This window comes from Mustela erminea, chromosome 1 (genome assembly GCF_009829155.1).
Source record: "Mustela erminea isolate mMusErm1 chromosome 1, mMusErm1.Pri, whole genome shotgun sequence".
Lineage (NCBI taxonomy): Eukaryota > Metazoa > Chordata > Mammalia > Carnivora > Mustelidae > Mustela > Mustela erminea.
Genome location: NC_045614.1, coordinates 217,179,502 through 217,207,107, shown reverse-complemented (window position 1 = coordinate 217,207,107; position 27,606 = coordinate 217,179,502). Strand labels below are relative to the sequence as shown.

Here is a 27,606-nt window from a genome sequence, read left to right as displayed (position 1 = left end):
CGGCAGAAGGGCACAAGGCAGGGCTCCAGCCCTGCAGGGACCCCGAGCTGGTCCCACCTGGGCTCAGGGCCCCCTTCTGCAGTCTGCTCAGGGAGCACGGATGAAATTCTGGGACCAAGTCAGCCCCAGCACCTCCCAGATCAGGGTTCCAGAGAAGAATCGAGGCCTCGAGGATGCTGCATGACCCCGGGTCTCAGGTGTGTTACGAACCAGGAGAATGTGAATGTCATGTCACCCGGCTAAGGATTTTGATAGAGTGACTTGATTTCAATGGGCCCTGGGTTTCGTCACCCGGCTAAGGATTTTGATAGAGTGACTTGATTTCAATGGGCCCTGGGTTCACACTCTCTAGTCTCTTCCCAGACATAAACAGAATATTCTATGTACAAGTAACTGATCCTTATTAAATATATTTATTAAGTAGGATAATAAGCCTAGAAATAAAGAGCTCTTGTGTGTGTCCAGATCACATCTGAAGAGCCCCAGGGATCCCGATACGCCTGCAGCCCTAGAGGACAGTCTGTCTAGCTTATCCAGACTTAGTGGCCAACCTGGGCCTCCACCCACCACCTCTGGGCTGCTGCCTCCTTCCTGGAGATTCTGAACCAGAAAACCCTCCTTCTGTTGAGCCAGTGTCGGGGCGGACTCCGGGGCCGACGCTGGTGCCCCGACTTCTAAACCTGCCCTTCTTTCCGTCCTTTCCTCTTCGTGGCGACACGGGATTTGTGGAGGGGAAGAGTCAGCATCCCGGGCGGACGGTTCCCTTCCAGAAGGTCTGGAAGACATTTTACTTCCACGGGATTACCTGGGGTTATAGGACCAAAGTCCTACACAACCTTCCTGATTGCTTTTCCTGGCCTGTAATTAATTCTACCCTCATTTTCTGTCTTCCTTTATGCTCTACGAAGCAGGACTGTGGATGATTGTGACCGTCCACTTTGCACTGGGTTGAATCCTGTGCCCCCCCAAATTCAAGTCCAACCGAAAATCTCACAACATGACCTTATTTGGAAATCGAGTCCTGGGGATGTAATTAGTGAAGCTGAGGCCATACTGAACCCACGTATGACCTGAGACCACACGAGATCTTTAATCCAATGACTGACATCCTTACAAAGGCCTTATGGAAGATACAGGGACAGACAGGAAGACGGCAGCTTGATCACAGAGGCAGAGCCGAGATAAGGAAGGCCAAGGACCACCAGGCACCCCCAGAAGCTGGAGGGGGCAGGAGGGATCCGGCCCTGGAGCCGCGCAGCCCCACCGACACCTGGGTCTGGACTTGCAGCCTCTGTCATGTGTGGGGCTGTTACAGCAGCCTCGGGACGCGGATGCAATCTGATACTGGTGTTTTTGTTCAATGTCACATTTGGGCTTGGAACAGGAAACATGTACAATTACAAGGGAGCTACAGAACCCTCTGACTCTTCCACCTGCTAGTACTCTGCGGTTCTGTCTAGCAGTGGCCTTATTTGCATCAATCAGCACAAGAACGGTGCTGGGGTTGATGCAAAGTTTCTAGCAAAGCAAAAGTGCATCTCGGCAGTGACAGCACAGGCCCGGTGTGCACCTCAGAGCCTCGCAGACATGGTCTCTAGCCTCGCAGACATGGTCTCTAGCCTCGCGTGTGCTCCCGGACGGCAGCCTGCTTCCGCCCGAGATGAAGGGCACAGCGTCTGTTTCCAGCTGCAGCGGTACTCGTCGGAGTCGTACGCCAACGGGGGAGACCAACACTGTAGAGGACAGTTACTGGGCGGTAGGATCTGGCATGGGAGTTAGTCCAAAGGCGTCCTTAACTTGGGAACAAGGAAACCACACAGAGCTACGATGGGACACCTTCCCAGAGCATCCTAGACACAGAAGGGATGTCAGAGATGCTGGCACGGACCACCTGCTCAAGCGGCCCTCTGCCCCAGCGGCCCTGTGCCCAGTCTGCCGTCCAGGAAGCGGTGCTTCTCCCCTCTGTGTAACTAACACGGAGTCTGTGGGGACACACGTGGAGCTGACACGGGCATCCTGTCCCTCTGGTCTCCCCTCGCAGTGTCTGATCCCGAGGATCTCAGAAAGGGCGCGGGCCTGGGGGGTGGGGAGCTGCAGGCATCCCCTGGGGGCGGGGCTTCCTTTCTCACCCTCGTGCCCGCACTTACAGCCCTGCCGCTCCGGGGTTCTTGTTCTGTCCATCGGGCTAATCCACCACTAGCATCATTTACTTTAAATCTCAAGTCCCTCCAGACTCGGCTCGTCATTTCTGGTACGAAGTAGTCCTGGCTCCTCCTACCGCGCCTGCGGCTCAGTCCTCACATCGGTCCGGACTCCAGGGTGCCTGGGTCCCTCCACGGGAGACCGCACGCAGAGCCCGAGACCCGCGGAGCCCGACACCCAGCACCCAGTGCTCCCTACCCTGAACGCCGCTGCATCCAGGGCCTCTGAGCCGACTGGGTGTGGTACGTGACTCACATGCATCACACAGCCCACACTCAGACAGCACACACCACACACACACACACACACACAGCAAACACACGCACACACAAACACAACACACCACATATACACCATACGTATCACATACATCAAACACAACACACACGCACACCATACACACACACACCACACACACCAGACATGCACAAACACAACACACATACCACACACATCTAACCAACACACGTCACATGTACACGTACCACACATGCGTGTGCACACACACACACACACACATGCATCAAACCCACGTGCAGAACCACATGTAGCTATTTCTCTCACGGTCTTCCTGGTACGTCACTTCCCGACCAGCCCCGCCTGTGCCCGCGTCTGTAGCCCCTCACCCGCAGCGAGACGTCCTCTGCCCTCTGTGCTGTTCCTAACAGAAGAGCGTTACTGAATCCAGTCCTGAGGAAATACTAACTAGACACCCCAACAAGGGACAGTCTATGACAGAAATGGCCGGTACTCTTCAAAAATGTCAAGGTCATGAAGGACAAGGGAAGGCCAAGAAACAGCTTCCGACTGAAGGAGACTGAGTCCCACAGGACAATGGAACACAACATGTGATTGTGGACGGGGTCCTGGACCAGGGGACACAGGACACGACATCCTGGGACGGTGGCTGCTGTGACTTCTGATATGGACCGTGGACTAGATCACAGCATTACCTCACGTTAAATTTCCTGATTCTGACCTTCACGCGCAGTTGTAGGAGAATGTCTTATCGCTAGGAAACACACACCAGCATATTGAGAAATAAAAGGGCATGATGACTACAACTGACTCCAATGATTCAGAAAAATACGTGTGTGCGTGTGCGTGTCCCACACACACAGAGGGTGGAGGGAGAAGCGAATGGGCAGAGTGTGCAGCTGTGTCTGGGAGCTGAGCCCTGGCCCCAGCTGGACTGGCCACATTCAACAGTCCCTCTACCCAAGGTTTCCTCTCCTCAACACTCAGCACCCCAGGACAGAGACCAGTATCCCACCCTGGGCCCCAGACTGCCTCCTGGGGGACGTGGGCCAAGGAGAAAGGTCAAGGACACAGAGCCTCGGGGGCCTCAGTCCCACCTACTGAGACAGGGAAACTAAAGGAACCCCATAAAAAACGGCTTTTCTCACTGCATTTCCAGCTTCGGTTTTTGCTAGACCTTTGCCCCCCGCCCCTTACACATCTGTGACAGAACAGATAATGTCTGTCTTTCACATGAACACCGAGGAGTTAATGACTTCTTCAGAGTTTTCCAGCACAGCAGATGATATCTAAGGAGTGACCGGCGGGAGTCATCTTGAACTTTTCCAAAACCTTAGACTCACCAAAACCCCCGGCTCCAGGGCACAAGTGACTTCCGGAGGACAGCTCAACACTGGCTCTGTTCCTGGGTTACTGAGGAGGCACGGGCACCAGACCACCGTCAGTAAAGACCCCAGGCCCCAAGCGAACATGACACGCTCTGTTTCTTCCCTTCTGAGTCTCCCGGATGCGCTGTCTGTATCCACACTCTCTCTGTATCTTTAATGGACTCCGTTCTTACTTCCTCTCGGTTTGTGTCTGATTTCTATCCCGCCTGAGGCCGAGGGCTTTCTTGGCTGGTCCTCCGGGGCCCTCCTCTGGGTCCCAAGACCCAGCCAGCCCGCTTTAGTCCCACAGCTGCGCACAAAGGAGTCAGGTCCCCAAAGGAAATCAAGGTGGTGTCAGCAAGGGCAGTGCCCACTGGGAGAAAGACATCACCAGGCCTCCGAAGGAAGGTCCAAGCTAGCTTTCTCCCTCTGCGGGGCAGGGAGCTGGGGTCTACAAAGTAAAGGTCAACGAGCAAGTCCGAGGCAGAGACGAAGAGACATGCTACACCCTTGTCACCCAGAGTGCGGTCTGCGGACGCAGGGCACCCTGTCCCCTGGGAAATGCAGACGCTTGGGCCCCACCCCAGACCTCCCGAGGAAGCATTCGCATTTTAACAAGCTCCCAGGGGAGGACGCACCTGTAAACTCAGGTGTGAGAAGCCCCAGGGCCTCAACCTGAAGCAAGGAAAGGAGACAAAACAGAAGAAGAGAATGAATCAGTGGCGCACCGGACATGGGGTTCTTCGGATATTCTTACAGTTTTCTTCTGTGATTTTGGAAACTGTATCAAAACAAAGTCACAAAACAGACAAGGAAACTGAAGGGAAGCGCCCACTAGAGGAAAGGGATGTGTCTACAGCTGGCAGCCAGGTTCCCGGTAGACGAGAAATGAAATGACACGGGCACCACTCTGGGAGGGACGCAGAGGCCCTGAGGGTGCCACCGACCAGCAGGGGGCCTGAGATGCAGGAAAGGGTGTGAGGGCCACAGGTGGGCTGTCGGGGCAGAGATGAAGGGGTCCAGGATGCGGCACTAAGGCACAGAAACTGCTCCGAGTGGAGGGAATCTGAGTGCCTTTAATTTCTAACCTGCCCACAAGCACAACCACCTAGAAGAACTTAAGTGCGGCAACCCCCTCCCTGGGAGCAGCAGGGCAGACACTCTTCTTGCTGGAAAGGAGAAGCACCAGCAGCTCACCTAAAGAAAGGCCCACAGCACTACCTTATCTCCCGTCTGTTCCCATAAGGCCCGCTGAACCTTTCCGAAAAGTCACTTGTTTTTCCCTTGTCCTCCTCCTTTTCCCTTACTAAGATGGCACAGAAGCCACCTGAGTCACATTTTTCTGTAACCTCCCCTGCATATGTGATCACATCTGTCTTTTGTAGTTTAATTTGCACGCCCCCAAGGAAGGAGCCCAAGAGGATAGGGGAAAACTTACTCCTTCCCAGTAGAGAGCAACAGGAAAGAGAAACTTCTGGGCGGGTGGGCTCCGGGACGGAGAGGCTGGCTCCAGTCTCTGCCCTTGCCCTCTTCTTCCTCTAGGGGTGTGAGATTCCTGCCCCAACCGTGAGAAGGGCTGTCAGAGCATGCGACGTGAGCTTGGTCTCGAAACAGGAAGCGGTATTCTGGTCTGCATCTAACTTGTTTAGCCTTCATCTTCTCTCAGTAAGTTCTGCCCCAGCTAAGCCACTCACCGGACTCAGGGTTCATGCACTTATCTCCCCCGAAGCCACTTTACAATCCTGCCCGTAGCCAAGGGGCGTTTTTCCATGGACACCGTCATTATTATAGAAACTACTGAAAACCACGAGGGAGTCCTAACGCTATCTGTCATGGCCAGAACCAAACGCAGAGGACAGCTTAGCAAAGTTCCTGGTCAGACTTTCCAGTGCTGATAAGCCATTCAACAGTAACCCAGGGACGCCAGGCATCCATACGCGTTTGTTATAATGACACTGGCCGTGCGCGCACCGCCACACAGCACCGGGCCACGGACTGAGCGCCAGCACTCACCACTGATCCCGGGAGAACGAGACGATGAAGCGGACGCCTGGGGGCAGCGGAGCCATTTACGCCGCGCCGACCACGGGGCTCTGGTCACAAGAGGCGTCGTGCGTGGGTTACCAACCCGGGCTCCAGTGTCTCTCTGGCCCCTGCAGCTCCCGCGGACTGGAAGGTGCACCGAGGTGTCCTGCTGGGTCTTGCTTGCCCTCTTCCTTCAGGCAGAGGCTCGGCTCCCTACAAGGAGAATGAGCAGTGGAAAAGTCAGGTGTCCCGGCAGGGCCACTGTGGGAGTCCCTGGCAGACGTAAGGTCCGGAGTGGGTGTCGGCCGGCCCAGATCAAAGCTGGGCTTCCAGCCCCACACCGAAATCCCCCCACAAGAGCTACTGGGGGAGGCAATCTGCCTGCCCTCAGGGACAGCTTGTTCAGAGACCACAGACACAAACTCCACGTGGTCTGATGATGAACAGAGAGACTCCGAGTCCCTCCCTCTCCATCTGGGAGACATCCAGAGATCCTCCCACTCGCTCTTAACCACCACACTCTACGGAACGAGTACTAATATTCAGGGAGACCAGTCCGTGCCCAGTAGTCATACCGTGTGCTCAATTACCAGAACATGCCAGGCAATGGGACAGGCTCGACTCCACCCCCTGTGGACCAGGCCACGTCCAAGCCACGCTAACAGAGAGACACAGAGGCCTGGGCGAGATGGCAGGTCGTCAAGCCAATCATTTCACTGTGGCCTCACGACTGAACTGAAATGCCCTCGTGCTGTGGGAAGGTACCCAACTGTCCACCGGCCTCTTGATGCCTCATGTCCTGGGGAAGGACCCCATTCCGAAGCCAGGGCTGATGGCAGAGTAAGGCGGGAAGCAACGGCCAGAGAACCCTGAGAGCCAAGGACGCCCGGCACAGCAGTTAGGCCTGGTCTCTCATCCCAAAGCCAACCTCAGGACACATGACTTCTCAGTCTATCCTCGATGCTTGGCCACAAGGAATCTTTTGGACCAAGGCCTTAGATAACACTGGACCCAGCGCATGTAGGAGCACGGCCTGGGCTGTCTTAATACTTACTGAAAATTCACAGTTATGTAATTTGTTTTTTTTTAAAGTTACTTTTGAGTAAACATTCATCTCAGTTTAAAGCTGCTGAAATTTATTTAATGTCTCCCAACAACTTCTTTGGGGTTACAGACAAGCAAAGCAAATAGCTCCACTAGAAGGTTCCAGCTACATTCCTAAGAGCCTGGGCACCCCCACCCCCACCCCTGCAGGCTGACATTCTGTCCCTTCCCCCCTCCACACATGGTGACTTCTTCAGGGATTGCCCTGCACACTTTTTAGTAAAAAAGTCAAATTCCTTGCTGCGTTTTCATCCCAGGACCCCTAGCCCTGGCCCTCCCCAACCCCCTTACAGCTGACCTTGGGCTGGCTAATCCCAGGCACATTACTTCAACTGTCTGTTTTCTTGCTGTCCCTGGCTAACAAAATAGGGAAGGTGGCACCTACATTTTAGGGTTCTTATGAAGAGAAAAAGAGATCACCCATGGAAAGCCCTTAGCACCGGGCCTGGCGGGCAGAAGCAGCTCAGGAAAAAGCAGCTGTGTTCCAGAAAATCCAGGAGAGCCAGGGTGGTGCGCGGCTGCCCCATTCCCGGGACTTAGGTTCAAACTTGGCACAGAGCGAGCACTCTGGAGACATGTTAAACCAGTCTCTGCAAATGCTTCAAAGATGTTTTGGCTCAAAATCTAGATTTAAAGAGTATTTCACTAAAACTCCATTCAAAATGTGTGGGCTCCTGTCCGGGCCTCTATATACTCTGAGAAACAATTTTGTGACCGCAGAGTAAAGGATTTAAATTTTACAGTGCCTGAAAAGGGATGGCCAGAGTCCACTTCCTTCCTCTGTCCAAACACTGCTTCGCTAGGTGTGGCTTGTCTAGGAATATTCTAGATGGTATTCCCCTCTGAATCAGTCAATCAATAAACCTCGATTAAATAAACCTGTAATTTAAAAAAAGAAATCCAGAAGGCCCTGGAAACCAGCAGGGGAAGAAAATCTCAACTTCTTTTTAAAAATAATTGAACGGTCTTCCCCTGTGAAATGGGTGAAGGCAAGTGCTATCACTCTCCTAGAAGTAACGGTAGGGATTTTACACCTGGGATGTTAAGAGCTCAACTGAGTGAGGCTCCTTCCTCCAGAGCCAGGCAGTGGCCCCTGAGAAGCACGAATTGCATGGAGAGCCGTGGAGCCCTGTGAGGTCCACCGGCAGGCCCGGCACTCCCTTCCCAAGAGGACCGGCGGCTTGCCCCATGGGCGGGACACTGCGCAAACTCAGGTCCAGATTCTCTCAGCCGCACCCACCCTCTTCTCTTCCTCCGGCCTGTCCCCTGTCCTCCGGAGAGCACAAGGGAACGAGGCGAGGCACTTGACACCCTGCGTTGAGCACAAAACCCCACTGCATAAAAGATGATGTACTCTCTCTGCTGGCCGCTCTTCGTAGGGTCTCCAAAAGTCACTATTCCGGAGAGAAGTCACACCCTCCAGAGTCATTCTACCATCAGATGGGGAATTCAGCTCCCACCCACCCCCCAGAGCAGATCAGTCAAACCTACTAACAGGCAAGGTTTTATACCCACCTTCTGAAAGCACCCAAACCCCCGCAGCAAGATGAGGAATGACCCGAGGCAGAGAAGCATTCCCGGGCTGTGCCCTCGGGCTGTCCGTGGGTGACCTGGCTGCCCAGGACGGCTCTGTGAGCTCCTTCAACAAGAGTGACTCTGAAAGGGTCTTCCCGGAACGGAGTGCTGTGTAAACCTCAGCAGCCCTGTACGGATGTTAAATGAGCTACTCAAAGAGAGTTTTCAAAGTGGATCTTATTTTAAGGCAAAGTCGGGTGGAAGGTACACTTCCCCCCAGAAAGTTACTTCTTTTTTCTGCAAAGAGAGAGAGAATGGCAGGAGAGGGGGAGGATGAAGACAACTTCCTTTCTAGAGAAAATACTTTCTATGGCTTCGACTTTAAAGGCTCTATTCCCTACGAAACAGTACTGACAGTGCCCACTATCTCTTTCCTGGGGTTTAGGGTTTAAACACAAAAAGAACTTCTCTCTCCGCATCACCTCCTCTCCCCCACCCCCAATCCACTGAATGTCAAAGGTGATACACAAAACAGACCCTGCCCGTAGGGGTCCACGCCTACATGGGAAGACACTGAAGGTCTGGAGTCTTGACCTACAGGGAGACCAAGGAAGGTGCTGGGAAGAGACCCTTAACAGTTACCAACTCAAACAACCTCCCCAAATCTCTGGTCCCAGGCGGGTGGCAGCCACCCAGCAGCTGGCCACCTCCCAGCCCCAGGAGACTGAAGGAGAGGCAGGCTTTGGAATTTCACCTTTAGAAATGCAAACCTGGGGCTGGAAAAAGGGCTCTTTCCAGTGTCCTCCGTTCAAATGCAAACCAGGACGGTCCCTCGGTCCCTCGGGGTCACCGGGTCGCCAGGAGCGGCTGCGTGGCTGCTAGGGCGGGGTTGCACCGGAAGGCAGGGGAAAGAGGCAAAAAGAGCCCGAAGGTTGGAGGTCGACAGGTGGGGGACTTTCCGGCGCTTTCCAAGCGATCCACAGGACGCTGTCACTGGTGTGGGCCAGGAGGCTCACGAGCTCCGGGAACCAGCTGCTCAGCAGGCAAACAGCCCAGAGGCCCAGAGCGCCAGCTCCCCGAGCCTCCCGGACGCCTTTCAGCGCCGGCTCCTCCCCGGCGGCGGGTCCCCGGGAGAGGCAGACTCGGCGACACGCCCACGTCCCTGGCGCGCGGCGGCCAATGCGCGGGGCTCCTCCCGCGGGGTCCCCGGAGCCCCCGCTGTCACCGCGACCGGGGCAGGGTGAGGAGGGGCGCCCGCGGGACCGCTCGGCTCGCCCCTGATTCCCCTTCCGAGGCAAGGCAGGAGTCGAGACTCTCGGCCCAGGCCAAGGCCAAGGCCAAGCACAAAGGCCGGCGGGGCGGGGAACGGCCGGAACGCAGGGGCCGCCGCCGCCGCGGCAGGTGCTGCGCGGCCGCAAACCCGGAGACCGGTAGGCCGGCGGCCCGGCGGGTGCAGGCGCTGCGGAGCGTCCCCGCGTCGCTCTCCCCGCTCGGTCCCTGTCCCCGCGCCTCACCTGCGCCGCGGCCCGAGCCGGCCGCCGCGGGCGCTTCCTGCTCGCGACTTCCTGGGGCGGCGCGCGGAGGCCCCGCCGGCCCCGCCGCCCCTTTCACTTTCCTGCCGCCGGCGGGGCGCTGGGGCCCGGGCCGCGGCGGGCGGCTCGGCCCTCCCCCTCCGGCTCATCCCCACCTCCGCCGATCCTTCCCTGCCCTCCCCCATCCCCTTCCCCGCCCCCCACCCCCGGCCCCGGGGCGCGCCGGGGTCCCAAACAGCCCCAGGGGCGCCCCCACGCGAGTGGCGCTGCCCGCCCGCTGGCTGCTGGGGCCCGCAGGCGCGCCCCCCGCCCCGGCTCGGCATTTTGGCGGCGGACCCGTGTCCTCGCACCTGCCGGCGGGTTCGCGGGCATTCACCGGCTTGTTCTGCACTGGCTGACAGGGAGCCCCCCTGGGCCCTTGGCCCTCAAGGTAGGTCTTACCAATAAGCTGCAAAGCCACAGGTTCCCCTGGAAGGCCCAGCGCTAGAGTGGGGGTGCCTGGGACTGCTGGCCTTTATTCCCCCGGCTCCTTCTCAAGGGTCAGAAATCCCCAAACCAGGGTGCTCCTGAGTGAGAAGGGGCCCACGGACAGGCTCTGTTGAGCCTTCCCGAATCACACCTATGTGTGCATGACACGCAGCTTGGAGGGGTCGCCTGGAGAAGCCCAACCTGGCTCCTGGCACCTGCGACCGGGGCCCTGGCTGTGCCCTCATACAGTTCCCATCACCGCCCAGGACCACTGTTCTCTGAATCCCACTCTCACTGCGGCCCACAGTTGTCCTTGGGCAGAACCCAGAAGGGGCCGCTTATATTCCCACAGGCACCCACAGTGGACACAGCTCCCTAACTGGGCCCAGGCAGCCAGCTCCCAGAACAGCACGACCCAGGAAGAGCAAAGGGAAGCAGAAAACACTTTGCAGAAAAATTCCAGGAAGGAGGCCGCCCCTGGCTAAAAGTAATCCGAGGCCTCACTGTTACTTGCCTGGAGGTCTGTAGGGACAGTGGGTCTGGGCACATCGGTAGGCCCTCCCCAACATCTCCCTCAGGCCAGCCCTGAGAAGGTTTCCTCCTCCCCTGTCAGGCCTCACCGTTTCCCCTGGGGCCCTGTTCAGTTCTAGAACACTCTGCTGTCCTTTCCCGTTCACTGAGTTGTGTAGAAGGTGCCACTTCTCTGGTTTTGGTGGTGGTGGTGGGTTTTTTTTTTTTTTTTTGAGTGTGCAGGGGGTGGGGCCGGGGGAGAGAGAATTCCAAGTCGAACCCCAACCCCCCCCCCGCCCCCGCTGAGTGCGGAGCCTGATGCTAGGTGGGGCTCTAACCCGGGACCCTGACCTATGACCTGAGCTGAGTGCGACACTTAACCTTAACCACTTAACAAATGTCCCCTTTGGCTTTTGAGAAGCCTTCTCTGTGCAGAAGGGAAACCTGTCAGCCTCAGGGGGCCCCAAGGTTTCAGCCACAGGACACCAGCTGGGCCCCCCTCCTCCTGCAAGTGAGATGGCCCCAGGCCTCTCTCCTCCTTTCTCCCTTTGGCAGGGTCTCTGAGGGCCAGTTCCTTCTGCCCTTCCTGACTCTCCGTTCCTGGTGATCCCCAAACCAGCCCAGCCTGGCTCGCATCTCTCCCCACACGGCCCCTCCGCTGCTGCTCCCAAGGGCATCCTGGTCTCTCACGGAAAGTGTGCCCTAGCTCTCCCAGCCCCGGGTGGGCTCCTCCTCAGACACCCACTCTCCCCGCTGCCCCGAATTGGTCTCCAAAAGCAGCTGGCATCCTGTCATTCCTGATGAAACCCCTCACGGTGCCCCTGGGTCCCGTGGGAACAAGACCTGGTCCCTTCGTAGCCAGACAAGGCCTGACCACGCTCCTGCCCCTTCCTGCCCCGGCTTGGGGACAGCACTGTCACCTCCAGGAGGCGCACTTTCTCACGCACTGCCGGGTCTGCCCTGCCCACCCCATCTCAGCCTCTCCGGCTCCAGTAGCTCTGTCCTCTCATTTCCTGGGGGCCGCAGAAACCTGTCTGTCCTGACGGACCACGGTGACTTGGTCCTAGTGATTTCTGAATCTAGCTGGGGAGATACTCAGGCCATGCCCTGACTCGGAAGGCAGCAGTCTGTGTGCAAGCTGTCTCAGAGAAAATGGTATTTGTGTGGCATACTGTGGAAAACCAGAGGGGGCCAAGATGGTCTACAGATTATTTGCCAAAAGTGTTCGTCTTTTAATTTTAAAAAGGTTAAAGTATTCATCTTTTATAAAATACTAATCTTTTATATGATCATAACATCCAGAAAATATAGTAAGGGAGGTAATAAATTTGTACAAAACTTTCAAATAAAACAGTTTGCACTTTGAAATGAGAACCTGCGATTGCTTCGAGGAACATTCCAGGCTTTATGGTTAACATGACTGCACACAAGCTCAGGATGGAGGGGACCGCTGGCATGTCACCACTGAGACACTTTGTGCCACTAGGTAACCTCTCAGAAATTTTGACAAAAGGTTTTATTAATTTATTTGAGAGAGCGTGGGAGGGGCAGAGGGAGGCGGAGAGAGGCAGTCTCAAGCAGATCGCCCCGGCTCGATCTCATGACCCTGAGATCATGTCCTGATCGGAAATCAAAAGTCAGGCAGCAAAACCGACTGAACCACCCAGGCGCCTTAGGTGACTCTGACCCTGTTTTTTTCAATCACAAATTTTGTAACAGTTGAGAAGATAAAGAATCTAATGGTTCTTCCTTTTCTTTCATTGGTTCGTGTAATATGGAAATTTCCTGTGAGAACAGAATGAATTCAATCTGAATTCAAGAATGAAATTTCCTGTGAGAACAGAATGAATCAAGCTCAACTTTTCCAATCCAGTGGTTCAAAGTCCTGACAAGGTGTGCGGCACCAGAGGTGGTGTGCCCTGAGGCTGCCACCCACGGACACAGGCCGGGCCGGCTCCAGATGGATGACCCAAGGGGGGCCAGATGTGGGGCTGTCAGCTGAACACACCTGGCCTGGCTGGGGGGCTCTGCTTTAACCGGAAACGTCCATGCCTGCTTTGACTTTGTTCTGATGCTATTTCGGGAAAAGAGGAACAGACCAAATGAGGCACGTTGGTTCTTACCCAGCAGGTGTTTACTGCCCTTCGGGGTCAGCCCCGTGCCAGGCACTGAGGCGTCGGAATAACAAGGGGCCTTGACTTTGCAAAGTTCACAGAGCAAGAGTGTGCAGCAAGAATCGGCTGGGCCCCTCGAAAGGAAACTCATGTGCGAGTGAGGAAGGGGCTCAAATGACCTCAAACAGGGTAGCTTCAACCACAGGGCAAACAGGTCTCCCAGTTACGGGGGCCAGAAGTCTTGAGATGAGGGTGCTGGCTGGGCTGTGCTAGCCCTGAAGCCTCCCCAGAAGAATGTTCCAGGCCTTTCTCTTAGCTTCCCATATTGCTTCCAGTATTGCTGGCCAACCTTGGTGTTTCTTAGCTCGCAGATGCTTTGCTCCAATCTGCCATCACACGGCATCTCCATGTGTCTGTGTCTCTGTGCCTCCTCTCTTACAAGGACACCGGTCATACTGGATCTGGGGCACACCCCACTCCAATAGGACCTTGCCTTAACTACATCTGCAACCACCCTATTTCCAAATAAGGTCACGTTCTGCAGAACTGGGAGGGACTAGAGTCTGGCGAGGGTAGGTTGGGGAGGGCACCAAGCTGGCACAGGGCCACTAGAGAAGCTCAAGCAGGGCACGGGGCTGGGGGGAGGTCAGTGTGGGAATGCACCTCGAAGCTGCCAATGTGCTGTGGCCAGGGAAGTGAGCCACTGCTCGGACTGGGGCTGAGGCCAGAGCTGCTGGACAGGAGGGGGCTTGGGAGGGGATGTAGCTGCTTTCAGGTGGTGCCCGGCAGGGAGGGAGCAGGGAGTGAACAGTTGTACCTCTCAGGTCCCACTCTCCCACTGCCCCCAGCCAAGAGGGAGATAGAGACAAGAAAGCCCCAAGAGGGAGGGAGAGGCAAGGAAGCCACAGCACAGCTCCAGGAGGCAAAGACAGATGTGAGCTCCATCCCCCTTCCCCCAGAAAGAGCATCTGGTTAGGGAATAAGTCACACAGATAACCAGCAATCACAACACGGTTACATTATAGCGGCAAACACAGGGTGCAAAAGAGGGTCACCTGATCTGGCTAGCTGGTCACAGGAGATAATGTCTCGGGAGCATACAAGGGGTTGGCCAAGAGCATGGGCAGAGAAGGGACACGGTCATGCAGAGCGAACCCAGCATGCACGGAAGCCTGAGAAGCAAGGCAGCAGGCTGGTCGAGGAGCAGGGATGGCTGGAGATTATGGCAGGTGGGGAACATGGATGGGAGAAAGGTCTAGGGGACAAGGAGAGAAGCGAGCTGGGGCTGGCCCCCAGGCGTCAGGCTTGGGCAGCTAAATGAATGGTGGTGTCCTCATGGAGAGAGGCACACAGAGCGTATTGCCCTTGGTGGGGCGGGTGGGAAAGGAATTTATTTGTACTTGTTGAGCAGCTAGTTCCCAGGGGACCTCTCAGTGGAGATGCTGACCAGGGCTGGAGGTGTGGCTTCAGAGTCACTGGATCCTAAGCTAGTGAGGGAGGCTGGGTATAGGCAAAAATGGACAACAGGGGAGTAGAACCTTGCCCAGGCAGGAGGTTCCAGAGGTACCAACACTTAGGGGCCAGGCAGATGGGAGTAGTGGGAAAGGCCAGAAGAGGGTGATGTCCAAGGGCCCAAGGCAGGCAGTTTCCAGAAGGGGATGGAGGGGGCCACAGAGTCAGATGCTGCACAGAAGTCAAGTTTACAGGCTTCGCTAAGAAGAAGGGGGACTGCAGCTTCCACGGGGGTGGGCGACCGCTGTGGGGCAGGACTGAGTGGGGAGCGAGGAAGAGGAGGCAGGAGAAAGCAGACAGTCATTTCAGGAAGGTTGGCTGTGACTGGGAGGAGAAAGGAGTCCAAAGCTTGAGAAGGACTTGGGGAGCAGGAAGCACAGGTTTTAAACGCCTGGACGTTTTCGATCGTATGTAGAAGTTGAGAGAACGCTGGAAGGAAGCCCCAGGTGCCCATCACTCGATTTCATCGACTACCAATACGTGGCCAAATGAGTCTCCTCCTTGTTCGACCCCCTTCCTGCCCAGGTAGTATTTTGCAGCAAGCCCCAGACACTGTAGCATTGGATCTGTAACTTTTCAGTCTGTATCTCTAAAAGATACAGTCTCAGCCTATTCATCAAGGCTCCCCCCAAACAAAAGCAAGCCCAGAACTGCATCCAATACCCAGCCAGTGCTCTCAGCTCCCTGCTGGTGTTACACATGTTCTCGCCCTCTATCTCGTTTTTAAAGGGGGACTCAAGCAGACCGCGCACGTATTGCCCGGATGCGTCCCCTGGATCTCCCCATCTGGGTATTTGCCCTGTGCCTCTCTCTCTCTGCCCCTGACACTTTGTTCCCGTGGTTGCAGGGGCCGGGCGGTTTGTCCTACAGTTTCCCACACTCTGTGTGGGGCTGGCTCCGTCTTCGTGATATGATCGAACGTGTTCTCTTGCCCACTGCCCTTCCTGAACTTGGCAGTGAGATCTTGAGGCACCATCAGGTTGGGCAGTGAGGAGCGCGACATGGGTGATAGTCGGTGTTCCCTGCCGAAGTCCACTCTTCCTTGGAAGTGAGAGTCACAGAATTAGTGAGTTCTCTTTCTCTGTAGCACATTTCACGGAGACAGACTTGTCCTCACCAGCTACTTAGCTAACTCTGAGGTGTGGTTCAGGTAGGAAAGGCAGGATAAAACCGGGATTCCTTCCATTCTCTGCTACTTGTCAAAACAAGGACTTGGTTTTCTAGCATGCCTCAAAAGTTATGTTTCCTTCCATGTTGTTCTGCCCTGTGATATGCGTTCATCTCATTTGCCCATCTTGGCTGGTGAGAGCCTCCTCTTCTTCTTTTTTAAAATATTTTTAAAATTTATTTGAGAGAGAAAAAGAGGAGAGAGCAGGGGCAGAGGCAGAGGGAGAGGGAGTCCTGCGCTCTGTGTTGAGCGCAGAGCCTGATGTGGGGCTTGATCTCACAACCCTGAGATCCCGATCTGATACCAGGAGTCAGACACTCAACAGGACAGCAGCCACCCAGGCGCTCCCGGTGGGAGCCTCCTCTCACTGGCCGAGTCCTTCTGCCACGACTTGGTGCTTTGATAATATCCTTGTTTTCCGGTGTGATACGATGTTCCAAGTGTATCTCACCCATGCGCCCCAGACCTGGAAGCAGCCGTTTCTCTCAGGAGCTGCCTGTCCTACAGAATCCAGAAATCAGGACGGGAGTCCGCGTGCACAGGAAAGAGGGCCGTCAGCTTAAAGGACGTGTGTCCCGCCTGAGGCAGAAAGACAAGGAATCCAAAACGTGTGAAAAGAAACGAACCCCGAGATGGAGAAGGGACCACGGGAAAAGGACAGACGCAGACAGAGGTCATTTTAGGTGGACAGGCAGGAGCTGGGAGCTCTCACCTACGTTCCCCTGTTGCAGAAGATCAAGTCAGTTGCTGAAATGGAGGGAGGAGGTAGCCTCGGGGGTTTGAGGAAAATGAAGAGGATTTAAGCGAACCTGCAGCGAACACTGCCTGGAGGGCTGCGGGTGGGTACTGCTGGCCTCCAGCAGAGTAATGAGGTCGTTAAGTTTCTATCCGTGCCAGTGTGCGTGTGTGATGGAGTGTGTCTGTGGCCTGAGTGACACGGAGAGGACAAAGGTGGGCAGCTCTCAGCTGAAGGGTCAGCTTTTGTCACCCCGCCTCCTCCAATTTGCAGGGAGGAGTCCCTCCTTTCCCCTGGCATTGAGAAAGGGGTGATTCTGACACCTAGAAGGTTCGGTCTTCCATGAGAAAGACCCACGAAGCGTGAGACCCTACTGTGTGCCAAAGACGCCCTGTGCCAGCAGCTGCAACGGGAAGGAAGGTTTAGAACAAGGACCTTCTGCCCAAGAGCTCGGGGTCTGCGAAGGAACCAGGAGGCCAGGTCACAGCACATTGGGGAAAGCAACAGACATCCCTGGGGGAGAACCTCTTTGGAGGGCGCTTTTGGCAAGTCTGGACTTCAGAGCTTGAGAGAATGCAGCAAGGTTAGAAAGCATGAAAGCACTGACCGAGAGGGAGGGACAGGTAAGACCAGAACCTGCTTACTTAGTGGGGAGAAGAGAAGCTTCGTTTACGTCTCCACTCATCAGAAAGTCAGACTTCCAGCAGGAGGGGCGCAAAGTGATTCTGTTCAATTATTAATGTTGATAATGAACAGAATGGACAGCTTCCAGTGTTAAGCATGTCCTGCAGGTCCCCCCCTTCACTGTGTGTATCACGGCAGGGCAGGAACATCACTGTCCTCCTGGGCGCCAGCCAGCTACAGGGACGTCCTGTGGCTGATCCGGAGGTGAAAGAGGTCACATGTTGGGATGGGGGCTCTGTGAGGGCAGAGATTTTTTATCCATTTGTCCATCAATGAATCCTCACCACCTAGAATCAAGCCTGGCACCCAGGAGACCCTCGAGGAACCCCTGCCGTTGAGTGACTGTTCCCAGGTGGGCAGTGGTGACGTTAAGTGCCAGAAGGCACAGCAGGTCTGTATGAATGTGCCATGATCCGTGGCCATGCCCCAGGTGCCCGGGCAAGAGAGAACTAGCTACAAAGTCCCTTTCAGCAGTGTGCGCGGCTGACCTGCCATTTTCTTCTAAAAATGCAGTTTGAGCTCCCACCTCCTGTCTTTAACGTAAGTCCCGTTAAGGCTGGATTATGCAGCAAAAAGTGAACACGAGTTTTAAATCCCAATGTGCCTACTAAGGTCCTGTGGATCATTATGTCTCAGCCACCGCCCTCCCACCGGCAAACTCAGGAGCATCTGTGAGGGGACACGCCTGGTCACATTGGGGGAGGGGGATCAGAGGGGACTGACCGCCAGCGCCTGCGGTCTCCCTGCAAGGGTGCTGCCCGCCCGCCTTGCCTTGCCCAGCAGCAGGTATTAGATGTGTCACCCTGGAATGCTCCTTAGTGTCTTCTCTAATGTGGGTCGCCGAGCAACCAAGCGCTTGGCTCTGCGTGACGCTGTCTATGTTACAAAGAGAGAAGGACGGATGCTATTCTCAGGAGCTTGCCACCTAGGCGGCAGGTAACTACAGAGACCTTCAAGCCACCAAACACCCCAGCCCCCAAACCCTTAAACATGTTACAAAACCTCCGGTTACAACAATATAAAAACTCTTTCAGGAAAAAAAAAAATCATGGAGCACCTGGGTGGTTCTGTGGGTTAAGTCTCTGCCTTTGTCTCAGGTAATGACTTCAGGGTCCTGGGATCAAGCCCACATTGGGTCGGGTTCTCTGCTCAGCAGGGAGCCTGCTCCTCCCCCCCCCTCACCGCACCACCGCCTGCCTCTCTGACTACTTGTGATCGCTCTTTGTGTGTCAAATAAATAATATCTTTAAAAAAGAAAAAAAAATCACATAAAAATCACATTTTCTTTGATATCGTCACTTCTGGAAAACCAACAATATTTTGGATGTAGTAAGGAACTAATCAAGGAATGCACTGGTGAACAAATGAACTTGCTTCATACGTGCGGATTTTTCCATTTCTGTTCTCGTGCAGCGGGGAAAATGCAGAGGGTCCCTACCCAGAGGCCACGCACCCAGCCCCAGAAGTCAACAACACTGAGGTCAGGAGTTGTGGCAAAGCCCAGAGCTGGTGGCCAGGAGCCTAGCGGGGCCCAAAGTGGACCCCAGCCCGGTCCTCGGGGCCAAGTTTTAAGGCTCAGATGGCATGGATGCCAGTCCTAGGAAATCTTAAACCGCCAGCCCCCTGTAAAATCTTCCTGGCTCTCGTCGTGGAGGGGGAGGGAAAAGGCTTCTTGCGCTCTGACTAGGGTATTTGGTCCACAGCGGCTTAAAGCCTTGCCCTACCAGCTGGGCCATTAAAAGCCAGGCCCTGGGAGGAGAGAAAGATGCACAAAGAAGCAGGGCACCCGAGCAGAGGGCAGGTAGCGCCCAGAGCCGAGGAAGTGCTTTCGGTGGTCACCCCAGGGCCGGATGAATGAGGTCCCGGAACAACCCGGAGACGGTATTTTCTTAGTAAACGAGTGCGATCTCCTTAAGGAACGCTCCCGACCGCCTTCAAACCTGAATTAAACATTTCCATTCATTCTATTATCAAACTTTGACTGAGTCAAGATGATGCTGACAGGCCCTCAAGGTGAAATACTGCTGTTATTTAAAGCACTTCTGAAGAAGCTGATGTGTTTACTGTGTAAGAGCCCCTGAAAACAGCAAGTGATAAAGGAAACCGTTCCAATTAAGTACAATCATATGTGCATTTTAAGGCCTGGAAGGATTCACACCAAAATGCCAGTAAGTGGCTGCGTACTTCACCGCATTTTACCGACTTTGCCAACATCACTTAGTAATTTTTAATAATGTGAGCCTTGACTGCATGGCAGGCTCTGTGCTAGACTGTGGGGGCCAAGGCCCTGGGGCATGGCAGGAGGCTGACCTGTGGAAACACAAGTCACAGGGGTGCGAGGACTGCAGCGGAAGCCGAGAGAAGGGGGGTGCCAAGGGCTGGAAGCAGGTAGGACAGCGTCCCCAGGAGGTTGCATCTGGGTCCGATGTTCAAGGTGAAGAGCAGTTCACCAGGTAGAGAAATGTGAGAATTGCGTTCCAGAAAGAGAGAAGATTCACTGTTCTGGGAGGGAGTCCTGTAGCAAGACCATCTGAAGAATTACACACGGACAACGCAGGTGAAGAATAAGCCTATGGGGGAAGCGCTTATCCTCAGAAGGACAAAATAAAGGCACCATGAGATGCGGTTCTGCCCACCAAATGAGCCGGGAAAAATGACTTACAGCAGGCGAGGGGTCCTCGAGCATCAGTCACTCCACTGGACAGCGACACGGGACCGGCCATCCTAGGAGGCAACACAGGGCAGTGTTTAGTCTCCCTCCTCTTCCTCCTGGCCCAGGACCCCTCAGCTCCTCCAAAACTGAATCCTGCACAGCGGGATTTGAGGTGTGGACAGAGATCTTTGCACTCAGACGTTCACAGTGATTCTACTTATCTCCTCCTTTGCTTCCTCATTTTGGGGAGCAGGTTCACAGGGGTTCACCATCTTACTGTGTCCCATCACCGACACATGGGAACGTGCATTGTTCCGTACGGATCAAGCAGTGTGTGATCACTGATTTAAAACCCGAGCTGAGTACACACATTCCATTTCTACAGCACGTGGCCTTTCCCGAGCATTTCATCCTCATGATCTCATTCTATCCTCATGACCTTCCCGCAAGTTGGGCAGGGCAAGCCTTATTCCGGGAAAGGTCACTTGGCTTGCAGGCTCTTCCCCTGCACCTGCCTCGGAGAGCCTGATGCATCTTTAAGCCCCGGAAGGTACAGTCCCTTGAACCTTGGCCTCACCCTCCACCACCACGGCCCCCCGCAAGGTCATCTTTGGTACCAGAGTAGAACCGGCCTTACATACCCACTAGCTTTTAAGAATGACACTGTTTTAGAATAACGGATCCAGAGGAAGCCACAGGGGATCAGAGTTTTGGTAACTTTTTAAAGAGCGTGCATTAATGCTAAATTTGTCCCAGACAGGTTTGTCCATTTTTCTTGTTCCTCAGAGCCCCCTAATAGACAACCCAGGGGCTCAGCACATGCTCAGCTACAATTACTTCACTGAGGTATTGAGAGAGCCCCTGGAAAACTGAATCTGATGTAAGGAGAATCAAGAAAGAATAAAAAATAAGATGAATAAATAAATAAATAAAAATAATAAAAAGAAGGGAAAAAAACCAAGATTCTCAACCAGACTGATAAAAGGAACAAAACACTGATATGCTCTACTTTTTCTCTCTTCTCCAAGTGTTGCACAAACTACAGTTGTGTTGCAAAATGATACCCAACATGCAATTTGGTAAGCATGTGGCGTCGAACACTTGCTCTGTGCTGTGTGACCACAGAGCGGGTGGGGACGAGCTGCAGGCTCTTCCCTTGAGTGGCTGCCAACATAAAACCCTAGTCTGCCCGGTTTCTGGACATCTCGTCTGCAGCCCTGCTGACTCCCGGAACCTCTGTGCCCCACCGGCTGGGCTGCGTTACTGAATGGGTTCACTTCCCGGGGGGAGGAGCACTGGTTTGTGTCTTGATGACAGCGTCCCGACATCGCTCCATTAACCCACATAACTCCGGTGGGGGTGCATGTGGCCGGCTGTTTCCTCTTTGCTGGCTGCCACCTGCAGGGGAGCCATGAACTTCCAAGTGGTCACCTGGAACCGCAAGGACTGCGGTCCCTTCGCGCCCTCGCGGACCTCGGGCTACTGGACGCGAGTCTCCAGCACAGACTGACTTCTGACCCCACAAGCGAGCACCTGGCCGAGCCATCCTCGGCGGTTTGATCCTCTTCCGGAAGGAAGGATGGCTGAAAATCACGAAGACCAAACGGAGCTGGAAGTTCCCCGCAGACCGGCGGGCAGGCGGCTCCGGCGGACTACAGGAGCCGCAAGCACGGTGTGAGCGGGGGTCGCCGACGCCCCCTCACTGCGCGCCAGGCTCCCCGGGAACATTTCACGCGGACACCGCAGCAGCGCTCGGAGGGCAGCGGCCGCACCTCCATTTCAGAGATGGGCACGCGGCCTTCAGAACCTCGAAGAGGGGTTCGCAGTCCAGCCTGGCACCTGGCGCGTAGCCACCAAACGCCACTACAGTTCTGTTCTAAAAAGACAAGCTGCCATCCCTGCTCCTAAGGGGTCTCGGCGCGCGATCGGCGGCGGCGCACCGTGGCCTGCACCGGGGAACGCGCGGTGCCCGTCTACGCGGCCGGGACCGAAGCAGCCCTAACGGACAGCGCGACATTTCCACGGTGAAGACGGGTCCGAATCCTCTATGAAGCGGCCCGGCTTATTCTCGGGGCGGCTGCTGCAGCCTCAACCACACCGCACAGGCCTGCGTGCGGTCTTCCGGTCCCCCGGTCCTCAGGGCCGCTTCAGGCGGGTCCTCTAGGGCTCGGAAGGGACAGGCTCAGGGGCGCAGCTCGTCGCCGTGGCAACTGCCAGGCCTACAGCCCCCGCCGGGCGGTGGCCGGAACGGCGTGGGAGGAGGGGCAGACCCCGGGGGCGGCCAGCACTTCCGGCCCCTCCGGAGCAATCCCGAGGGCCCCCAGGGCCCTCACCGGCGGGCCGGCCCGGCCCGCGTTCCCCTCGCTCGTTCGTTTTGGAGGAGGGCAGGGCGGTAGCGAGAGGCGCGTCTGTGTCGGGTCTGCTGGGAAAGGCAAGAGAGAATTTCTCACCGGGGAAATGGAGCCGGGCGGACCGGCGGACCCTCCCGCTCTCCACTCACCCGCGGCGCGGCCGTCGCCGCCCTCTCGCCGGCACCGAGGGACGCGTCTGCGCAAGCTCCCGGCTGGGGGGTTATGGGAAATCCCTCTCGGGGGCTGATGGGAAATCCCTCGCGGGGGCTGATGGGAAAGGCTCTCTCGTAGACGACGGAAAACGCCTCGCGGGGGCTGACGGGAAGGCCTGGCGGAGCACGGTGGGAGGTTATGCTCGGGGTCTCCCTGGAAAGGGTTTTCAGAGGCGGGGGAGGTTCTTCCTTCCTTTCCCGTGAGGACACCGCCTTCGGCTGTGCTCGCCCTTTTGCCCCTCCTGCCCACGAAGAAAGGAGCAAGACGAGTTAAGGAGGCGTTTCGAGGCCTTCCTCGGAGTTTGAAAGCGCTGCCTGTGTGACCCCCAGGCCGTCGGGGTCACCCGGGGTCAGGGGTCAGGGCGTCTGGGGCTGCGGAGAATCCGCCGGGCCCGAGGAAGCCTCCCGGGACTCCGCGGTCTGTCCGAGCGGTTCCGGGCGGCGCAGTCTGGATCGGGTCCGGCGTCGCCGCGGGAGGCTGGGGACGCGGCCGTCTCGCTTCTTCAGGCCCTGCCGGACCTGCGGCGCGTGACACCGCCGTGGACTGACGATGGGGGACGCGGTGACGCCGCCGTGGACTGACGATGGGGGACGGGGTGACGCCGCCGTGGACTGACGATGGGGGACGGGGTGACGCCGCCGTGGACTGACGATGGGGGGACGCGGTGACGCCGCCGTGGACTGACGGTGGGGGACGCGGTGACGCCGCCGTGGACTGACGATGGGGGACGGGGTGACGCCGCCGGGGACTGACGATGGGGGACGCGGTGACGCCGCCGTGGACTGACGATGGGGGACGGGGTGACGCCGCCGGGGACTGACGATGGGGGACGCGGTGACGCCGCCGTGGACTGACGGTGGGGGACGCGGTGACGCCGCCGTGGACTGACGATGGGGGGACGCGGTGACGCCGCCGTGGACTGACGATGGGGGGACGCGGTGACGCCGCCGTGGACTGACGATGGGGGGACGCGGTGACGCCGCCGTGGACTGACGGTGGGGGACGCGGTGACGCCGCCGTGGACTGACGGTGGGGGGCGGGGTGACGCCGCCGTGGACTGACGATGGGGGACGCGGTGACGCCGCCGTGGACTGACGATGGGGGACGCGGTGACGCCGCCGTGGACTGACGATGGGGGACGCGGTGACGCCGCCGTGGACTGACGGTGGGGGACGCGGTGACGCCGCCGTGGACTGACGGTGGGGGGCGGGGTGACGCCGCCGTGGACTGACGATGGGGGATGGGGTGACGCCGCCGTGGACTGACGGTGGGGGGCGGGGTGACGCCGCCGTGGACTGACGATGGGGGGACGCGGTGACGCCGCCGTGGACTGACGATGGGGGACGCGGTGACGCCGCCGGGGACTGACGATGGGGGGCGGGGTGACGCCGCCGTGGACTGACGGTGGGGGACGGGGTGACACTGCCGTGGACTGAACGATGAGGCGGTAACTGACTCTCTGCAGGAGAGGTCAGTCGCGTCGTAAGCTCCAGGACTCACGAGCTCCATGTCCGGCCGGTGCCCAGTTGCTCCCTGCGATGGGATCCTGAACAGGGGCTTAAGACGCTTGGGGTTCCTCAGTCTAAGCTCACGGAGCCGCCGCGCCTCTGCCTGGGAGGTGGTTTCGGGCCATCCCAGAAAACCAGTTACTCCTTTAAACCAGAGATGTGGGAGGCCGGGCGAGCAGTGAGGGCAGCAACGGCTTTGAATCCCGCTGGCTCTTCACCCTGGAGCGAAGATGGTACCTCCCAGCGCTTCCTTTCCGTGGCCGGGCGCTGGGGGACGACCGCGAGGACTTAACAGGACAATTCACATAAAACAGCGGGCGCGGAGCTGGACACCTAGCAGACTTCCATCACTGTCATCGTTAGAGCAAGTCCGAAAGTGGAATTTCTGACCTTCGTTTTCACTTGCAAAAACGCTAACATGTATTTGAATGACCAATTGCCACCCCGGATTTCTAGTATTTAAAATATTTTTGACATTTTCTTATAAAAAGACATGCTTAATTGTACTAAATGTGGCAACTGCCAAGTATAAAGGAGATCATGACCATCCATTCCCCAAACACTTCGCTTTTCCCCACAAGAAAAACTGTTAAATTTTGGTGTTTATAATCTTTTTTCTTTGCAACTAACAAATAGTGCTAACTGTAGGGACTTGGGTGTTAACTTGCTTGTTAATTGTCTTTTTTCAGTAAGTGAAGTGTTTGGGACTGACATTAGGTTAAGATCACTAGCTTCCATTATGTCATTGTTCTGAGGGACAGGCTGGAAAGCACGCGTGATCTGGGAGTTCCGTGGATGCTTCCCCTCACGGGTTTGGTACTCTGTAAGGCTGTCGGCTGTCTGTCGGCAGGATCAAACTGTTTCCTCAGCCACCCCTACCCCTACCCCCACAGCAACAAGAAACAACACACCTTGGAGTGGGCGTGAGGGGAACTTTTTTTGAATGATATGTGATTTCTTTGTAATAGTTTTGTTTACATTAGGTAGCTTTCATAATAAATAACAATATGTTAATAAAATAATATTTTTGATCCCCATGACAGCTCCTTGAGAGCAGAAGGGCTTATCCTCTCCAGTTTACAAAATAGGAATCCAAGGTTCAGAGGGCAGGTGAATTACCCGAGGTCACCAAAGCCATGGGAACCCAGAATTAGAACTCGAACATTCTGGCTTTAGGAGAGTCATGTCTTCACCGAGAACAATGATGACTTTAAGACCTGTTTCCCATCCATTTAGATCAAACTTTTAATACTTAAATATTAGGTTTGAAGAAATAAAATGATTGGGTTATTGTTATTGTTCAAGGTATTAAAACTCCAAAAAACCCCAACAATATTTAGATTTGAGATGACAGCTATTTGTGTCATTTGCAAAAACTCATTAGAAATTGGATATGCAAATGTACAAAGGCCAAAGCATACAGAAAAACAGAATTCTGAGCCATAAGCTACAGCCCAGGAAACCAACCCATTATCTGTAGTAACCAGTCCAGGAAGCCAGGGTGCTGTTAAGTCAGACTTGTAGGAAGTCAGTCTGCTATCTCCTCCAAGTGATCTAGGGGCAAACACTAACCCCTGTAACCAGTGGCCAGGACTTGATCAATAACTGAGCAATTTTGTCATCGTCGTGCCCATGTCCAGCTTCGGACCAACCAGAGAAGGTTCAATATGCATTGCTCACCAGTCACACAGAATATCCCACTTCTAGTGGGACACCCACAGCTTCCCTGGACTAACAGCCTCCAATCGGGGCACACCTAGAGACCCCGCTCTTTTCCACTGTAAGCTTTGCCTCGCCTTTGCCTGCCCATGAGCTCCGTCCAAATGCAAGTGATGGTGGCTGACTTCCTGGCTAGGGCAAGCTCCGAATACATGGTGTTTGCTTGTTCATTTGGGTGGTCTTTGTCTATTCACACACACAAAATAGAGATTCTGTTAAGTACCACTGAGGAAGAAAGACCTCGACCATATTTCCATCTCACCGGGAATCTAACGGCCCCGTGGACTGATTTCAGTGGCTTGGCTGAGCGTCTGCTGTGGGAAAAACACTTTCCTCGGTGCTGTGGGGGCTGAGAGCTAGACGGAGGATGGACAGGTGGACGGACGACAGGCGGTAGATGATACATGGACTTGAAGTCCTTTCTTGGGGTAGAGAGGGGACTGGACCCAGGCTCGGGGTGGAGAAGAGATGTCAAACTCTTAAGGGCATCCGCGTGGACGCGCCCCCACACTGACTCCCTGTGTCAGAGAAAAGCTCTCGGCGGACAGATCTCTCCGGACGCCAACACCGAAGGGTCGGGAGAGCCCAGAAGGTGGGGAGGAGCAGGCAGGGCCCAGGGAGGGACCCAAGAAGCCAAGGGGCCAGGTCGGAAGGGTCAGGGCTCAGCGCAGGCAGAGGTGAAGCCCTGCCCAGGGCGGGCCCCCGTGCGTCGTCTGTGCCCCACGTCTTTAGGGCCCCGATCCAAAGGCGGCCCCTCGTGACCGCACCAGCCGGCAGCCCGCCGCACCAGCCGGCAGCCGGCCGCCGGGGCCAGCCACACTGGGTCCCCGCTAGACCGCGGGTGGGCGACGAATCCATCCCTAGTCCGCCCCCTCCCTCTTCCCGGGCGCCGATTGGTCGAGGTTCCCTCCCGTTGCTATGACAGCACCGAAAGCGGTCAGTGGCTCCGCCCCACGCCCTCCCGCCCCGCCCCTTCCCGCTAGGCCCGGGCGCCCCTTCCCGTTGCTATGACAGCACCCGAACGCGGCCGGTGACTCCGCCCCGCCCCTCCCGTCCGCTCCCCGGCGCCCGCGCCAGGGGGGAGGCGGGGCGGACCTCGTCTCCATAGCGACGGCGGACGCGGCGGTGCGGGCGGCGGGGACCTACCGACTGGAGACGCGCTGGTGGCGGCGAGGACCGAGACCCGGGCGAGGGCATGTCGGACTTGGGCTCGGAGGAGTTGGAGGAGGAGGGAGAGAATGACCTTGGGGTGAGCGCTCCGGGGGCGGGGGGCTTCCCGGGCGCCCCGCGGAGGCCAGCCGGGGACCGGGACCGCACCGGCCACCGCCGCGCCGCGCCCGGGACGTTGGCGATGGAAGGTGCCCCGCTGACGTCCTCTTGCCACATCCCTCCTCGCCGCCTCCTCCCTCCGCATCCCGCCTCCCGTTAAAGGCGAAGACTTCCCAGTCCAGCCTCTGGGAACATCCCCCGCCTGCTGCTGGTCTCCATCCGGGCGCCCTCCGAGGCCGGCGGGTCACTCCGCTCTGGCGAGCCCGCAGGGCGCTGGGTCCTGCCCCGGAGCCTGCGCCTCAGGATCAAGGGGGTGGAGGGAAGGGCTTCGCGGGGTCCTTCGAGAGATGCGAGGGGCTCTCAGCGAGGCTTCCACCCTGCAAGCCTGGAATCCTATGGGCTCTCTTCGCTCTTGTGGGAGCTGACCCAGGTCACTGGACTAGTTCCCGGTGCAGGCAGCAGAGAGTCGGTGCTGGGTGCCTGGCGTCCGGGCGGGAGCCGTGCTCTGCGCGGACGTAGATGGATGTCCCCAGACTAATCACTCTACCCTACAAGGTGACCGTCTCCTGGCTGACAGGTGGGAACCCCAGCCACGGCGTGTGTGCTCGGGGTACAGAGTGGAGACAGTTTCAGAATTAGCTGAAAAACCTACCACTTCGGCTGTGATAGATGCTCAGAACTTTTTGCTCGCTAGGTGT

General features: G+C 56.5%; 2 protein-coding genes across 12 annotated transcripts in view; one reads left to right on the top strand and one right to left on the bottom strand.

Moving 5' to 3' along the window:
• SLC37A1 (solute carrier family 37 member 1) overlaps positions 1-22,342 on the bottom strand; it is a 70,033-nt gene extending 47,691 nt beyond the window's left edge. For 2 of the 6 annotated variants that reach the window (XM_032356059.1, XM_032356107.1), the window contains exons 1-2: positions 9,242-9,343; positions 5,841-6,065 (exon numbers count right to left, since the gene is read on the bottom strand). In XM_032356059.1, the coding sequence (XP_032211950.1) occupies positions 5,841-5,896 (56 nt within the window). In that variant the 5' untranslated portion in view covers positions 5,897-6,065; positions 9,242-9,343. Of the gene's footprint in view, positions 1-5,840; positions 6,066-9,225; positions 9,344-9,985; positions 10,087-10,444; positions 10,581-19,857; positions 19,920-22,298 lie in introns of those variants that run through there. The other 4 variants (XM_032356069.1, XM_032356096.1, XM_032356087.1 and 1 more) reach the window with 4 other exon arrangements.
• A 4,364-nt stretch (positions 22,343-26,706) lies between these two features.
• Positions 26,707-27,606, top strand: part of RSPH1 (radial spoke head component 1) — a 30,006-nt gene continuing 29,106 nt past the window's right edge. For 4 of the 6 annotated variants that reach the window (XR_004288822.1, XR_004288819.1, XM_032356132.1 and 1 more), the window contains exon 1: positions 26,707-26,888. Coding sequence is in view for 4 of the 6 variants with exons in the window: in XM_032356132.1 (XP_032212023.1) it covers positions 26,835-26,888 (54 nt within the window). In the remaining 2 variants the exon portion in view is untranslated. The remainder of the gene's footprint in view (positions 26,889-27,606) is intronic. The other 2 variants (XM_032356118.1, XM_032356125.1) reach the window with 2 other exon arrangements.